The sequence below is a fragment of the Vicia villosa genome, unplaced genomic scaffold (genome assembly GCF_029867415.1).
Source record: "Vicia villosa cultivar HV-30 ecotype Madison, WI unplaced genomic scaffold, Vvil1.0 ctg.000244F_1_1_3, whole genome shotgun sequence".
In the NCBI taxonomy this organism is placed as follows: domain Eukaryota; kingdom Viridiplantae; phylum Streptophyta; class Magnoliopsida; order Fabales; family Fabaceae; genus Vicia; species Vicia villosa.
Window position 1 is genome coordinate 289193 of NW_026705096.1, and position 16821 is coordinate 306013.

The 16821-nt window shown below is 34.5% G+C and overlaps 1 protein-coding gene across 2 annotated transcripts; it reads left to right on the forward strand.

The window, feature by feature from the left end:
• Positions 1–9940: 9940 nt before the first annotated feature.
• Positions 9941–11309, forward strand: LOC131625825 (uncharacterized). 2 transcript variants are annotated; one of them, XR_009290962.1, is made up of 6 exons: positions 9941–10001; positions 10078–10188; positions 10283–10384; positions 10485–10580; positions 10694–10909; positions 10999–11309. XR_009290962.1 is itself a non-coding variant. In XM_058896651.1 (5 exons), coding segments are annotated over exons 1-5 (462 nt in total). In that variant the 5' UTR covers positions 9941–10000; the 3' UTR covers positions 10846–11309. The 2 variants fall into 2 exon arrangements, 1 of the variants encoding a protein (XP_058752634.1); XM_058896651.1 differs by having other exon boundaries at positions 10694–11309.
• The last annotated feature ends 5512 nt before the right edge of the window (positions 11310–16821 follow it).

Here is a 16821-nt window from a genome sequence, read left to right on the forward strand (position 1 = left end):
TTTTGTGCTTTGGAATCAAATTTACCAAGATGATCTTTAGTGTTCAGAATAAAGCATACACATCCAAAAGGATGGAAATATGAAATGTTGGGCTTTCTGTTCTTCCACAATTCATAAGGAGTCTTATTTAGAATAGGTCTGATAGAGATTCTATTCTGAATATAGCATGCAGTGTTTATTGCTTCTGCCCAGAAATGCTTAGCCATATTGGTTTCATTGATCATGGTTCTGGCCATTTCTTGTAGAGTCCTATTCTTTCGTTCTACAACTCCATTTTGCTGTGGAGTTCTAGGACACGAGAAATCATGGGCAATACCATTTTCTTTGAAGAACTCCTCAAAGAATCTGTTCTCAAATTCACCACCATGATCACTTCTGACCTTTATGATTTTACACTCTTTCTCAGATTGAATCTGAGTGCAGAATTCAAAGAACACTGAATGAGACTCATCCTTGTGTTTCAAGAACTTTACCCATGTCCAGCGGCTATAATCATCAACGATGACTAATCCATATTTCTTCCCTCTGACAGATGCTGTTTTTACTGGGCCAAACAGATCAATGTGCAAGAGTTCTAATGGCCTTGAGGTAGAAACAACATTCTTGGACTTGAATGCAGGTTTGGAGAACTTGCCCTTCTGACATGCTTCACAAAGAGCATCTGATTTGAATTTCAGATTAGGGAGTCCTCTGACAAGATCCAGTTTGTTAATCTGAGAAATCTTTCTCAAACTAGCATGACCTAATCTTCTGTGCCAGACCCACTGCTCTTCAGAAACAGACATAAGACAAGTCACCTTCTGACTCATAAGATCTTGCAGATCTGTCTTATAAATGTTGTTCTTCCTCTTGCCGGTAAATAGGATTGAGCCATCCTTCTGATTTACAGCCTTGCAAGACTTTTGATTAAAGATTATATCATAACCATTGTCACTCAATTGACTGATAGATAAGAGGTTATGTGTTAATCCTTCTACAAGAAGTACATTTGAAATGGAAGGAGAGTTACCAGACTTTATAGTTCCAGAGCCAATTATCTTGCCCTTCTGATCTCCTCCAAATTTGACTTCTCCTCCAGACTTAAGCACCAGGTCTTGGAACATAGACCTTCTTCCTGTCATGTGTCGTGAGCATCCAGAGTCCAGGTACCATGACATGTTGTGCTTTGTCCTTTTTGCAGCCAAGGATATCTGCAATAGGAATAATCTTATCCTTAGGTACCCACATTTTCTTGGGTCCTTTCTTGTTAGTTTTTCTCAAGTTCTGATTGAACTTGGGTTTAACATTGTAAGCAATAGGAGGAACAACATGATAATTCTTAATGTGAGTTTCATGATATTTCCTAGGTTGTGTCACATGCTTCTTAGTGTGTGTAACGTGAAAGCTTTGTGCATGTGATGTGTGCCTAATATCATGGGAGTGGCCAAATTTAAATTGGTTATACAGAGGCTTGTATGATATTTTCATATCATCCACAGATTCAAGCTTGTATGGGATTTCACCCTCATAACCAATGCCTACTCTATTGTTTCCAGACACAGCATATATCATAGAAGCAAGTTGACTTCTGCCTATGCTTCTAGATAAAAAAATTCTGAAGCTCAAGTCATATTCTTTCAGAATATGATTCATGCTAGGAATGGCTTTTTCTGTTTCAGAAGGAGATCCACTGTTTTTGGATAAATTTAAACCTTTTTCCTTTAGTTCAGAATTTTCCAATTCCAGCTTCTTAGTTTCAAATTCAAATTGCTTCTTCAGCTTTTTGTATTTGATACTAAGATGAGCTTTGAGTTCCAGAAGTTCTGTTAGACTGGAAACTAACTCTTTTCTAGATAGTTCAGAAAATACCTCTTCAGAATCTGATTCTGATGTAGATTATGATCCGTCATCTTCTGTCGCCATTAGCGCACAGTTAGCCTGCTCATCTTCAGAGTCTGAATCATTTTCTGATTCATCCCAGGTTGCCATAAGGCCTTTCTTCTTATGAAACTTTTTCTTGGGATTCTCCTTCTGAAGTTTCGGACACTCATTCTTGTAATGTCCAGGCTCATTGCACTCATAGCAGACAGCCTTCTTCTTGTCAGATCTTCTGTCATCAGAAGATTCTCCACGTTCAAATTTCTTTGAACTTCTGACGCCTCTGAACTTCCTTTGCTTGTTCTTCCAGAGTTGATTTAGCCTTCTGGAGATCAAGGACAGTTCATCTTCTTCTTCAGATTCTGATTCTTCAGAATCTTCTTCTCTTGCCTGAAAAGCGTTAGTGCATTTTTTAACATTAGATTTTAATGCAATAGACTTACCTTTCTTCTGAGGCTCGTTTGCGTCCAGCTCAATTTCATGGCTTCTCAAGGCACTGATAAGCTCTTCCAAAGAGACTTCATTTAGATTCTTGGCAATCTTGAATGCAGTCACCATTGGGCCCCATCTTCTGGGCAAACTTCTGATGATCTTCTTTACATGATCAGCCTTGGTGTAGCCTTTGTCGAGAACTCTCAATCCAGCAGTCAAAGTTTGAAATCTTGAAAACATCTTTTCAATGTCTTCATCATCCTCCATCTTGAAGGCTTCATACTTCTGGATTAATGCAAGAGCTTTGGTCTCCTTGACTTGAGCATTTCCTTCATGAGTCATTTTCAAGGACTCATATATGTCATAGGCTGTTTCCCTGTTAGATATCTTCTCATACTCAGCATGAGAGATAGCATTCAGCAAAACAGTTCTGCATTTATGATGATTCCTGAAAAGCTTCTTCTGATCATCGCTCATTTCTTGCCTTGTCAGCTTTACGCCACTGGCTTTTACCGGATGTTTGTAACCATCCATCAGAAGATCCCATAGATCACCATCTAGACCAAGAAAGTAACTTTCCAGTTTATCTTTCCAGTATTCAAAGTTTTCACCATCAAATACTGGTGGTCTAGTATAACCATTGTTACCGTTGTGTTGCTCAGCAGAGCCAGATGTAGATGGAGTTGGATTTGCTTGAGGTTCACCAGCCATCTTTTACTGAAGCGTTTTTCTCTTCCTGAATCTTTTCTAAACACGGTTAAGTGTTTGCACCTTAGAACCGGCGCTCTGATGCCAATTGAAGGATAGAAAAACACTTAGAAAGGGGGGGTTTGAATAAGTGTAGCTTTAAAAACTTGACAGATAAAAATAAATTGCACAGTTATTTTTATCCTGGTTCGTTGTTAACTAAACTACTCCAGTCCACCCCCGCAGAGATGATTTACCTCAACCGAGGATTTAATCCACTAATCGCACGGATTACAATGGTTTTCCACTTAGTCCGCAACTAAGTCTTCTAGAGTATCCTGATCACAACCTGATCACTCCAGGAACAACTGCTTAGACACAAGCTAAGACTTTCTTAGAGTATCCTGACCACCACGTGATCACTCTAATTACAACTGCTTAGGCACAAGCTAAGACTTCCTAGAGTATTCTGATCAACACTTGATCACTCTAGTTACTTACAACTTAATGTAATCAAATAAGAGTTTTACAATGCTTCTAAAAAGCTATAATCACAACAGTGATATTTCTCTTAAAGTTTAAGCTTAATCTCACTAAGATATTACAACAGCAATGTAGTGAGCTTTGATGAAGATGAAGATTCTGAGCTTTGAATTGAACAGCGTTTCAGCAAGTCTTTCAGAATAATTTTGTTCAGCGTTATTAACCTTGCTTCTCATCAGAACTTCATATTTATAGGCGTTTGAGAAGATGACCGTTGAGCGCATTTAATGCTTTGCGTGTTCCGTACAGCTTTGCATTTAATGTTTCACGCTTTTGTCAACTACCTCGAGCCTTGTTCACGCTGTGTCTACTGACGTTGCCTTTAATAGCTTCTAACGTTCCTTTTGTCAGTCAGCGTAGCCTGCCACTTGTACTTTCTTCTGATCTGATGTTTGTGAATACAACGTTTGAATATCATCAGAGTCAAACATCTTGGTGCAAAGCATCTTCTGATCTTCTGACCTTGAAGTGCTTCTGAGCGTGATACCATCAGAACTTCAGTGCTTCTGATCTCATGTTCTTCTGATGCTTTCATAGACCCATGTTCTGATTCTGCTTCGACCATCTTCTGATGTCTTGCCAGACCATGTTCTGATGTTGCATGCTGAACCTTCTGAGTCAAAGCTTCTGAGCGCTGATTTATGCATACTCTTTATATATTTCCTGAAAAGGAAATTGCATTGGATTAGAGTACCATATTATCTTAAGCAAAATTCATATTATTGTTATCATCAAAACTAAGATAATTGATCAGAACAAATCTTGTTCTAACAGCCTCATCTGACAAAGGTATCGTAATGACCCTGTAATATGCTGGGATTACATCTTTATCTGAGTCTTTCGATAATGGCAGTCTTGGTTCCGCAAGTTTCAAAGTTGAGTTGCATTCTTCCACCTTAATTGAGTATTTCACTTGCATGTCTTCTTTGATGAATCATCAATCCTTTACTTCGCTTATAGAATTTGATGCCAAGGAAGTATGAAATGTCGCCTAGATCAGACATTTCGAATTCCTTGCTATTATCACCTTTGAAATCTTCAATCTCTTTCTTGCAACTACCTATTATCAACAAGCCAATGACCTAGAGACATAGTATAAGCAATTCACTCTTGCTTCTTATTACATATACTCCATGCTCAATTATGCACTTCAAAAATTTGTTCTCCCTTAGGAAACTGTCTATCTTCTTATTTCAAGCTCTTGGAGCTTGTTTAAGTCCATACAAGGATTTATGCAGCCTGTACACCTTCCTTTATTTGCCTTGTTTTACAAACCCAACTGGTTGCGTGACATAAACTTCTTCGTCTAAGGGGTCATTCAGGAATGCACATTTCACATCCATCTAGCATATTTTTCAGTTATTCATGTTAGCTAAACCAACAACCAACCTGATTGTTTTGATTCTAGCAATGGGTGAAAAAACTTCATCGAAGTCGATTCCTTCTTTCTGAAGAAATCCTTTTACCACAAGTCTTTCAATGATTCAAGTTACTTCTCCTTTGGGATTCAACTTCACCTTGTATACCCATTTCACATCGATTGCTTCTTGCCTTGAGGAAATTCGACAAATGACCAAGTGTTGTTGACTTCGATGGACTTCAGTTCTTCATTCATAGCTTTCATCCACTTCGAATCCTTCAATGCCTCATCTGCATTAAGTGGTTTGATATCTGCATAAAAAGCATAGTGTACCAGTTCACCCCCATCATCAACTGCATAATGTGATGTAATTACACATTCTTGCAAACTTACAAGCATGTGCCTTATTCTCTGAGATCTTCTTGGGCCTGCTTGACCTCTTACTTATTCTTGTTGAACATCTCTTTCGACTTCACTAGTTGGTTCTTCATGTAAGATTCTCACTGATCCTTCTTGAAAATCTCAGCCCAATTCCATTCCTTAAGTTCATCTATGGCCACGCCCCTGCTGATTATATCTTGCTTGTTCACATGGTCGAATAACTTGTATCCTCCAGCCGAATGATATACTATTAGGATCATTTGACTCGACTTGTTATCAATTTTTCTTCTCAACTGATCAGGCACATGTCTATGTTCTATATATCCAAATACCTTAAAATGACTCAAGCTAGGCTTGACACCATACTAACATTCTTCTGGCATAATTCCTTCTAGCTTCTTTGTGGGCACCTGTTTAAAATGTATGTTGCAGTCGACACAGCTTCGCTCCAAAATTCCTTAGGTAAATGCTTTCCTTTTGACATACTTCTCACCATGGTCATGATGGTTCGATTCTTCTTTTTTACAGTTTCATTCTTCTATGGAGTGTAGGGTGGCACCACCTCATGCACAATAACTTCTTTCTCACATAATGCATCAAAGTCATTCGACACATACTCTTCACCACCATCAGTCCTCGGGATCTTGAGATTTTGACCACTTTGTCTTTCAACCATAAATTTAACCTTGGATAATATCTCAATCACTTTACTTTTCTTCTTAATTAGGTAAGTCCATAATTTTCGACTAAAATCATCTATAAATATGACAAAGTGTTTGTTACCTACAATCAAAACCACTTGGATTGGTCCACATACATCAGAGTATATGACTTCAAGAATTTCCTTCGACTTATTTCCTGCATCCTTGCTGAAGTTGTTATTGTATTGCTTTCCCTGTACACATTCCTCACACACTTCATTTGGAATGTCGATTTCTAGTAATCCTAAAACCATATTTCATCTTTTCAAATATCTTATGTCTTTGAAGTTAAGATGGCCAATTCGATAGTATCATGTCCATTCATCTTTGATAGCTGCATTTGCAAGACACTTGTACTCCATCACATTAATTTCAATCTTGAAGGTTCTATTCTAGGACATAGGAGCCTTTAAGATTATTCTTCCACCTGAGTCGACAACTCTCATCAGCTTGTCTTCAATCGACACCTTGTAGTTATTTTCGACCAACTTCTCTATGCTGAGAAATTTATTTTCATGCTTGGTATGTATAACAAATTGGAATTTATTGACGTTTTTCTATTTTCCTCATAATCAGAAGATCACCAATACCTTCAGCTTCTAGAGTATTGTCATTTGCAAATTTCACCATGTTAGTCATTAAGGGTTTTATGTTGACAAACCAATCTTTCCTTCCAAACATGTGTGATGAGTATCCTGAGTCCAAGAATCATTGATCCTTGAATCTTTCTTCATCTCTTGTTGTGACCATCAGCATCATCTCTTCTTCTTCATGCTTTGCAAACTTTGCATCATTGTCTTGATTCTTCTATTTTTCACGACAATCACTAGAATAGTGACCATACTTCTAACAATGGAAACAAAAATGTGACTTTTGTAAAGTTTTCCACAACCACCTCTTCCTCTACGTGCAACGCCACCTCTTTGGTTGCTTTGGTATGAGGAATTTCTTTGATTCAACTAGCTTCCTTCTTGCTGATTTGGATAAGTCGAACGGTTGTAGCCTCCTCTACCTTTGTTTCTATTCTAACTTCCTTTACATTTCTTTTATTTTGTTGATTGCATCTGCAAAGCCACATCACTCTTCTACTTGCATGTAGCGCTTTCATCCATTCATTGTTCAAGCATCCCTTGAAGCTCTTCCTTTGTTAATGTTGACAAATCTTTTGATTCTTATATGGCAACTACCATATGGTCGAACTTTGGAGCGAAGGACCTCAAGATCTTTGCAACAACTGATCTTGATGTCAACATTTCTCCATATACCTTGATTTGAATCACCAATTTTGTAACCCTAGTGAAGAAATCGGTTATGCTCTCGCTTTCTTCTATCTGAAGCAATTCATACGTTCTTTTGTGATTTTGTAACCCCACCTCTTTCACATTATCATCGCCTCCAAACGATTTTTCCAGAATTTCCCATGCTTCTTTAGCTGATTCAACATCACTCAGCTTTTCAAAATTATCTGGATCAATGCATTTATGAATTATAAAGAGAGCTTTATAATTCTTCTTTTTCAATTCTTTGTGTGCAGTTTTTTCTTCATCTGTCGCATCTTCTTCAAGCGGTGTTACTCCTTCTTTCACAAGATCCCAAAGATCTTGTTTACAAAAAAAACAGCCTTCTTCTGCTTGCATCAATTCTCATAATTCTAACCTTTCAGAATTGGGAGACTCTTCGAAAAATGCCCATTCAAATGATTCATCTCCATCGTGTTTTCGCTTCCCACGAATCGCTCAACCAGGCTATGATACCAGATGTTGGAATTACACCAAAAGCTATGGATAATTCTGAATCAATCTTGATGAATAAGAATCAATCAACCGGTCAAACTCTCTCTTTTTCTTCACTCTTCACTCGAGTAATCAACCAACCTTGATTGCAAGATGATTCTTGCTGTACAATAATAATGGAGGAAGAAGAAAAGAAAAAGATGAATTGGGAATAAAGAGGAATTAGGGTTTAAACAAAATAAGGGGAAGAAGAAAGATTTTTGCATAATTTCTCTCTGCTCTCAAACTCAGGATTTACTTTTTGCAACTACAAAATTTGTATTTTACAACAATAGGGGTTACTATCTATTTATAGATTTTGGGTTTGCTTGCTTCCTAAGTAAAGCCCAAAATACCTAATTTTACTAACACTACAAAATTAGGCCTAAGTCGAAAATCTATGTCGAGGCTAACTCCTTCGACACTTCAACAACTACACAACTCTGACACACTAGGCTATTTTGACACGCCCTTGCTTCTGTCGAGCAACATGCTTCGACACAAGGAATTATAGTCTCAACAAAAATAAGGTAAAAAAGGTAGGAGCTTAGGGTTGAACTTTGATGCAAACATTTGTAATGAGAAAATCATTTGTCTTTCTACCCGCTAGTCGACACCCCTTCATACATATCTTGAGTAGCTCGAATATATGCAATTATAACCCCTTTCTTCTCTAGGGTTTTCCATAAAATCTCTCTAGACACTCTATCATACCCTTTCTTCAATTCAATAAAAACTAATGCAAGTCTTGTTGATCCATCCGCTACTGCTCCATCACACATCGTAGTAGATAGGTCGCCTCCATTGTCGACCTTCCAAATATAAAACCAAATTGATTCTTAGTGACTTAAGTTTTTTTTCTTAATCTTCGCTCAATCACTCTTTTCCGTAACTTTATGATATGACTCATAAGTTTAATCTCTTATAATTTGCACAAATTTGTACATCTCCATTGTTCTTATATAATGGAACTAGAGTGTTTCTTCTCTATTCATCTAACATTTGCTTTGACCTCATAATTTTATTAAAGAGTTTAGTAGGCCACTCAATACATTTATCTCCAACAATTTCCACACTTCAATATGTATGTTGTTTAGCCTAACTGCCTTACTATTGTTCATCCTTTTCAACACTTCCTTTATCTCTTGTTTTTTAATTCAACGATAATAACTATAGGTTTGATCATCTTTTTTAATGTCAAGCCTTCTAGAGTCTGGTGAGATAAAATAGTAGATATATGTTTTTTGCCTATCCTTTATATATTTCTCCTGAACCAAGACTTTGCCTTCTTCATTTTTAACACACTTCACTTGATCCAAATCTCTTGTCTTTGTTTTTCTTTTCTTAGCAAACCTATATATTGATTTCTCTCACTCCTTGCCTCCTAAAGATTGGTATAATCCGTCAAAAACTTAAATTTTTGCTTCACTCACCTCCTTCTTGATCTCATTCTTAGCTTTCTGATATTTTCTCAAGCTTCAACATTTTTACACCTAGACATTCTTGGTGTAACAACGTTCAAACTTGAAAAAATATATTAAAAAATAAATAAACAGAGAAATTATCAAAAAAAATATTTATAATACATTATTAAAATACACAATATTTTATAAATTAATTAAAAAAACTATAAACAATTAAATTTATGAGTTCAATGTAATATTTTACAAAAGAGAGATTATCTAATGAGGATATACATTATATTAAAAAAGGTAAATATATAAGTGTTGATTAAATATAAAAAATACCTTTAAATCTATTTACTTAAGTCTTGTGAGACTATTTTTATTAGTTTTTTAAGATGAAAAAATTTTACTTTTGTGTTTAATCAACACAATAAATTTTTGAAATTTATATTTATCCAAGAAATTCGAATCCTCTCATACCTTTTCCCTCGTGTTTCTATTCTGATTTAATATCAATCATTTTTTTTATCTTTTATATTCTCTCTTTTGTTCTATTAAATTTTCTTTATGATGAATCAACCACTAGAATGAAAAAAAATTAAAAAAATAAAAAGACATGATTTCTACTCAGTCTCATTCACATGCAACCTGAACAATTTCACCTACAATTGATGTCTAAGCAAAGAAACATAATTGACACTTTTTGTTACTTCCTTTTTACTCAAGTAAGAGAACCAATAGCTAGATTGTTTTGTAATGAAACTTACCTTTATAAACTAAAAGTTTCATCTCTAGAAGTATTCTCTATCAATTTTCAACATCATACCTTTCTCAAACTCTGATTTCAAAACAACATATTAAAGTGAGTTTTCTTCATGGTTCCTTTCAAATAACAACTTTTTTCCTCACTAATCATAAACTGGTGTTGTTTTTTGAAGTGTATCCAAGAGTTAGTGTAAGGGTCCCAGAGCAAGAAGACAATGTTTATTCTGAATATGATAGTGGAATTTTATCTCTCTTGAAGCTCATTGAATCCCTACACTTTGAAGGTATTTTATTTGGAAAAAAATTTTAATTTGATTTAGCTATAATCTATATATTTTGTGTCTCTTAAACACAAAATTTGTTAATCTTTGAGAGCAGAAGAGGAGAATCATAATAAAAGTGAACCACCATCAATGTGCAAGAATACAAAAGGTTGTCCTCAACATATAATAACAAGGAGATTCACTCCTTCAACTAAAGGTTGAATTTTACATCTAATCTCAATTTAGCATTTCATCTATTAGTAAATGGAGAAATGAACCATGCATCAATGAATAATGATATTTCAATTTTTCTATAGGAATGTTGAAAAATAACAAACAAGTTAGGGAGGTTCCAAAAGAAAATACAAGACCTAGTTGTGTTATTCGTCCACGCGCTGTCTTATCTAGTCCTGGTAAATACTACATTCGTCTGTATTTATACGATTTTTTCTAGATATTTTATATATGATTATTACTACATTGTTTTTTGTATTGATATTATAATGTTGATGCAACTTGGTTTTAGATAATGATGAATTAATTGGAAGTATAAATGATTTGAAGAACAATATATCCTTAACTAAGAGAAAGAAAGCAGCAAGAGGGACAATGGAAGGTCATGCCAAGGTTTTGGCTAATCAAAGACAAAGCTCCTCCAAAAGCAAAGTGCACATTTGAAACTTTGATCTTCAAATGCATCAAACTCATTTGGAATTTGATTTTTATGGATGCAGTTTTCTAAGTAAGAATGGAGTCTTGGAAGATCATACATGTTTGTCTAGGTGTTCTTGTGTAATTTTAAAATGCTGACCATTTGAAGTTTTTGTCTAGGTGTCTAGTTGTTTCTCAGAGGAATTCTTGCATGGACACGGACATAAAACCTTCTTCTTAATCACAATCAATAGAAATAAGACAACTCATTATGAAGAAGAGAGAAAATTTAAAATTTATTTAAATTTTAATTTCTTTTTTAATTGGATTCATGGGTGGTTGTGATTATGAAGGAAAGAGAAGATTAAAATTTTATTTTTTAATTAATTAAAATTTTATGATTGGTTGTGTGTAAAACTATTTCTTAGGGTTGTATCTACCTAAGAATTTCTCTGTTTCTCATACTGATTATAAAGGGTGCTGGATATATATACCCAAAAAAAAGTGGTTTTGATTTGTGTTATATAACACTATTTTTACATTAAAAAAGTTTTACTAATTTTGATAAACCGTCTAAAAATGTATTGACATATGAAATCTTTAATTGCATGCGCGGATGAATTAATTGAAAAAATTTCAAAAATTTCTTGAGAGTTTTTTCAATTTCTTAAATTCTGTATATATTAATCACACACATTTAAGGCGTTTAAAAGTATTTTTCAAACTCTTTGGAAATCTTTAATCGTTTTTCTCAAACTCATTAACAAATTGATCCAGAAACTAAAACAATTAAGCCCAATGCATGGAAATTGCTTGGACCAGGTCAATTATTCAACGGACAGAATCGCTCGCAGAACTGACCTGACCCATCGAATGTCGTCGAACTCGCAGGCTTCCGTCGCCACCTGACCAGCTCTGGAAAACCGCCTACATGCGGTTTTAATGCCTTGTGTGAACCTCCTGGCTTTTTTTCTCCGGCTTTACGATATCTGCAATATCAAAATAATTTTCTTTTATCTTCATCACTTAAGGTCATAACGCATACTTCATCAATCTCTACTTTGACTTGATATCGTGTTGATGTCAGTTTATCCATCAACCACCTTACAACTCTCTGTCAATTTAGTATTTATTGAACAATTTTTTTATCAATTTCAAGCCTCGCTTGAACATTGATCTTGCCACTTGCATCCACTTTCTACCAATCACCTTTTTCTGCTTTATTAGTCTAAAAAGTCCACAAGTATGATTCTTCAACTATCTTTGACTCCACCTGCTTTTTAATGCCTCCCTGAAGGTCCCTGTTTCTGAGTTTTGCAACCCTTAATCCTCTTTCAAAGCATAACATTCAAGGTCAATATCATCGTCCATTTGAGATGATACAATCTCACACCTTACATTATCACGAGTAAAATGATAATCAAATACTACTAGTATTCATAGTAGAAAACTCCACATTAAACTAAGTATTCTCTGCCATAGTTTGTAAAAGCTTCATCTCATGTCTTTACTCTTCTTCTCATACATTACCCATTAAAATTAATACATCTCTGATTGATGAACTTCGATCCTTTCGGTTTCACTCCTAACAACTCATAACCCTTCTGACCTCTTGAATCACCGTTGAGGACATAATCCACAACTTTATCATCTAGATAAATTAACTTGATTTGATTAATAAGAAAAGTTTTGAAAATCTTAAAAATACAGAAGGTTACAATTTTCCTCCTCTAAACCTCTATTAGATAGAATATGGGTATAGAATGGAGATTAAAATAGACAGTCCCCAAAAATCGGTTTCAAAAATCTTTTCGAAAATTAGAGTTTTATTAAATTGTTTGGCAACGAAAAGTTATACTACATATGTGAATTCTGATTGGGACGATTACACTTATTAACTAAATTATCAAAAAAATAGAATAAATGAAGAACAATTGATCGACTAAAAAATTAACATGTCAATTATGAAAAATTCAGTTCACATTAGGTGTATGACTTCGATTTACTTAATTGATCAAAAAATATACAATTATAGTTGTACATATATAATCACCAAGAAGATTATTTAGAGACTTAGTCTAACACCAACCTAAGTTTACACAAAAATCATTATGAGTTAATAAAGCCTAGATACATGCAATTTCTAAGAAAATGGTAAATCATTGGCATGCAATTCTATTCATAAAATCAAATGAGATAGGGAAAAATAATTAAATATTAGGCACGATATTTATAATGGTTTGGCATCCTTGCTAGCGCTTAATCCAGCTCCCAATGGCAAGCTGTTGAAATTTTGTAGGTCCCCACTATTGACAATTGTTTACAACGTCTTTTAATAAAACCAAATGATTCACGATAATGTTGAAAACTAAAAATAGCTTCGATCTTAATCTTCATTTGTGATGTATGCAACGGCGTAGCTGATTCCCTCAAAGTTTTCACTTGACTTTGATCTTCACCTTCTAGATTCAAGAATTCTTCTCCAAGCCTTCATTTAATAACGACCTTCACCCACTCCTACTGGTCCTTTGCTCGAGTCTTGATCTCTTCGAAAGAACTAGAAACTTCTTTTCGTCCATAGAACCCTTCACTTAGGCCTACTCAAAATTTCTTAGAGAAAATAGCACCTTCTTTTTCCTGCTGGAATGTCAACCCTAGCCATACAACCACAACTTTCTTTGACAATTCTGAAAACAATTTTAGAATGTTGAGATATTAATGTTTTGTGTATGAGTTATGTTGTGTTGTTCAAATTCTATGAACGGTTTTAGAGAGATTTAAAAATATGATTTATATATGTGCTAGAAAAGTACGTTGAAAAATGAAAGAAAATACCCATTTGACTCGAGTCAAAAGAAAATGGTATGATTCGATTTAGATGAGAGAATGATTTGAACGAAGAACTTAAAATCCAAATTCTACGTCTTTGATTCGGGTCATACAACCAGAATTAAAAACCAAAAAATGAATCTGATCCATGATTCGAATCAAGATTTTCTACTATCTGAATCAAAATAGCTTTAATTCTAGCCAAGACAAACTGTGATTCAAATCACAATAAATGAACCAAAACCTGGTTTTCTCATTCAAATATTGATTTGATTCATGCATATCTTTGATTCGAATCATACTTGAAAAATTGAACTTTTGAGAAAAAGGAAATGTTCATTTGATTCGTGAGATATTATAATTAGAATTTATGCATTCATGAAAGTCTTGATTCAATTTTTTCACTATTTGACTTGAGCCACGTTGTATCGACTTTAAACAAATGATTTTGATTTATGCATGCGGAAACAATTTAAGGCTCAACCCTAGAATGTGCAATTATCTAATCGATAGGAGACTAATTTACTAAAACTATAAAATAATAGATAACTAAAAGACAATAAAGAAAACCGAAAACTTATAAGGGAAGATCAACTTCAACCTCCATAAGTTTTTGGAAGTCTATTATTGTAAATGAATACCTACTGAATAGGTAAAAAAATCTTTGGCACCAGCTTTATCCCAAAAAAACTCCATTAAAACTCAGCGGTCAAATGCATTTTTATCACTTGTCTTCTAAAAAACTCATTAAAGTTCTTTGAAACAACATTCAGGCATCCATTATGCCTTGACCTCAAATCCCGTATCATTTTCTTTTCATGAAAATCTTCACAATATTATGATGAATCAACTACAACATTGGAGCCTTCTAAAACAAATTAGCCACATATTCTAGACCTTTTAGCTATTATCACTTCACCATGTGAAATCTTCAACAACACATGTTCAACTCTAGAGTAATAGCCTAAATCATCTAACATGCTTATAAATAACAAGTTTCACGTGATTTGGCACATATATATACCTCACGATGTCAAGAAGAAACTCATGATCATCGAACATTTTATGTATGACCATACCAATACCATGAACCATGCTAGACTTATTGTCACCAAGGTGAGTTACTCCACTTTCCTCCAGCTTTAAAGTCTCAAAGTATTCTTTTCTCTGACACATGTAACAAGATAAATATGAGTCCTTGACCTAACCCTTTTCAATCACCATACTTGACACCCTAATGCAGTACCACTTGCATAACTATCCTCATCGGAGGTAGAAATAATATGAACATAATATTCATTGTCTTCCCTATATGAACAATCCTTCTTGAATTGAGTGGATTTTTGGAAAATAAAGAATTTTAACCTTGACTAGTCAAACTTGTATGATTTTAACATCCTTCTACGCTCATTTCCTCTTCTTAAGACACTCAAGTCTTCATCAATATTTTAAATCTTCAAATATTTCACCTTTGAAAATTCTTTGGATCTTAAAAAGTCGTCTAGACTTCATCCAAAGTAATAGTATCTTACTTGCCACAATGATGAGCATCCTTAAAGTGCTTAAAGGATATGGGTTATAAGCTCAACAAGAGTAGAGCCTTGTCCTCATCATAAATCGTCACCTCAATATTCTTCAAATCATCAATGCTCTTGTGAAGTTCTATTAACTTCTCCAATATAGATTTATTCTCTACCATTTGGAAATGAATAGATTTGCTGTTTTAAGCACAACATGTGAGATAAAGACTTGATCATATATAATGATTAAATTGTTTCCCATGCCAAAGTCGCAATCTTCATCCTAGCAACTTCTCTCAGAACTTTATCATCGAGGAACGAGATAATGGAACTTTTGGCCTTATCCACCATCTCAGCCTTCTCTATTTATGTTAGGCGTACATGCATAAATGCCTCACTTTTCAATACTTTAATACACTCTGCTTGACTTATAATTTCTTGTATCTTCACTTTCCATAGCCTTAAATCATTGTCTCCTAAAAAACTTCTTAATCTCCAATCTAGAACCTAGGATGCTCACTTTTTAATAAAATTCCTTTGCTACACGGTGGGGTGCCACTTATTGTGAATTGAAAGATTCAATCACACCAAGAAATTTGATGTGTGATGACAAAGAACAATGTCAATCAAAATAAATGACCTTCAACAAAGGATAAAGAATTGCTATGATTCACTATACTTCCAAAGGTTATTATAAAATATTACTAATGAATTACAAGAAAATAGTTACTCAAGTTCTCAATAATAAACCCTTATTTTCTACCAAAGTCTTTCCCAATATCTCCAAATATTTATATATGAATCTCTTAGTCGGTTTGTAAGCTTAGCATGTTTTTAAAAACTCTATGTTGGTTCTGGAGTCTCTGTAGTTAAAACTCCATTGTTGATTGAGAAGTTAGCCATTTTAAAACTTCAATCCTTATATAAGGAGGTTCGAGGACAAAGTCTGTTAAAATCTCTCATCATAATGAAAATTATTTAGAAGGAAATCGTTGGGAGAAGAGTATGTCAGCTCATTAGACCAAACCTCTATAAATCTCTGGTATCTTTCTCTCATCCCTTAACTTTTTGCTTTCCAGTTATTTAGTTATGATGTTATTCAATTTTTCCATTTCCGCTACTTTTACTATGTTTGTTTTCCAAAAGAGTTTTAAACTTCAATTTTGAAAAATATTTTGTATTTGAAAATGGTTTTTCAAACTCACATAGTTCATCCTCTCTCCCGCCCCCTTCTTGTGTTTGAAGTCACTTAATCCATATCTATGTCTTGTCTGAAGGACTCAATTTTCTAAATCTCACATGAGGGAACCGTCTTCACAAAGTCTCGTCCGAAGGAATCAACTATCTAAGTCTCATATGAGGGACTTAACTATCTAGGTCTCGCGTGATGAACTCACCTTTACGACGTCTTGTCTGAGAAACTCGCCTTTACGAAGTTTTTCCTGAGAAACTCAACTTTCTAAGTCTTGCCTGAGTTACTTGCTCCAAACTCTATTCGGATGACTCATCCCAAATAATAAATCAAAGAGTTTCTCTAAGGCCATATCATAGAGGCTAAGAGCCGCAATATACTCGAACTAATCATTCCATCATTTAAATAACACTTATTTTAAAATAGAGAAACTATGTACAAAATTTTAATCCATAATTTATG

Bases quoted from the DNA above. Each gene is read 5' to 3' on its own strand.
- LOC131625825 (XM_058896651.1), top strand. The intron at 10,385-10,484 runs GTTGAATTTTAC...ATTTTTCTATAG, and splicing joins ATTCACTCCTTCAACTAAAG to GAATGTTGAAAAATAACAAA. The intron at 10,581-10,693 runs GTAAATACTACA...ACTTGGTTTTAG, and splicing joins CGCTGTCTTATCTAGTCCTG to ATAATGATGAATTAATTGGA.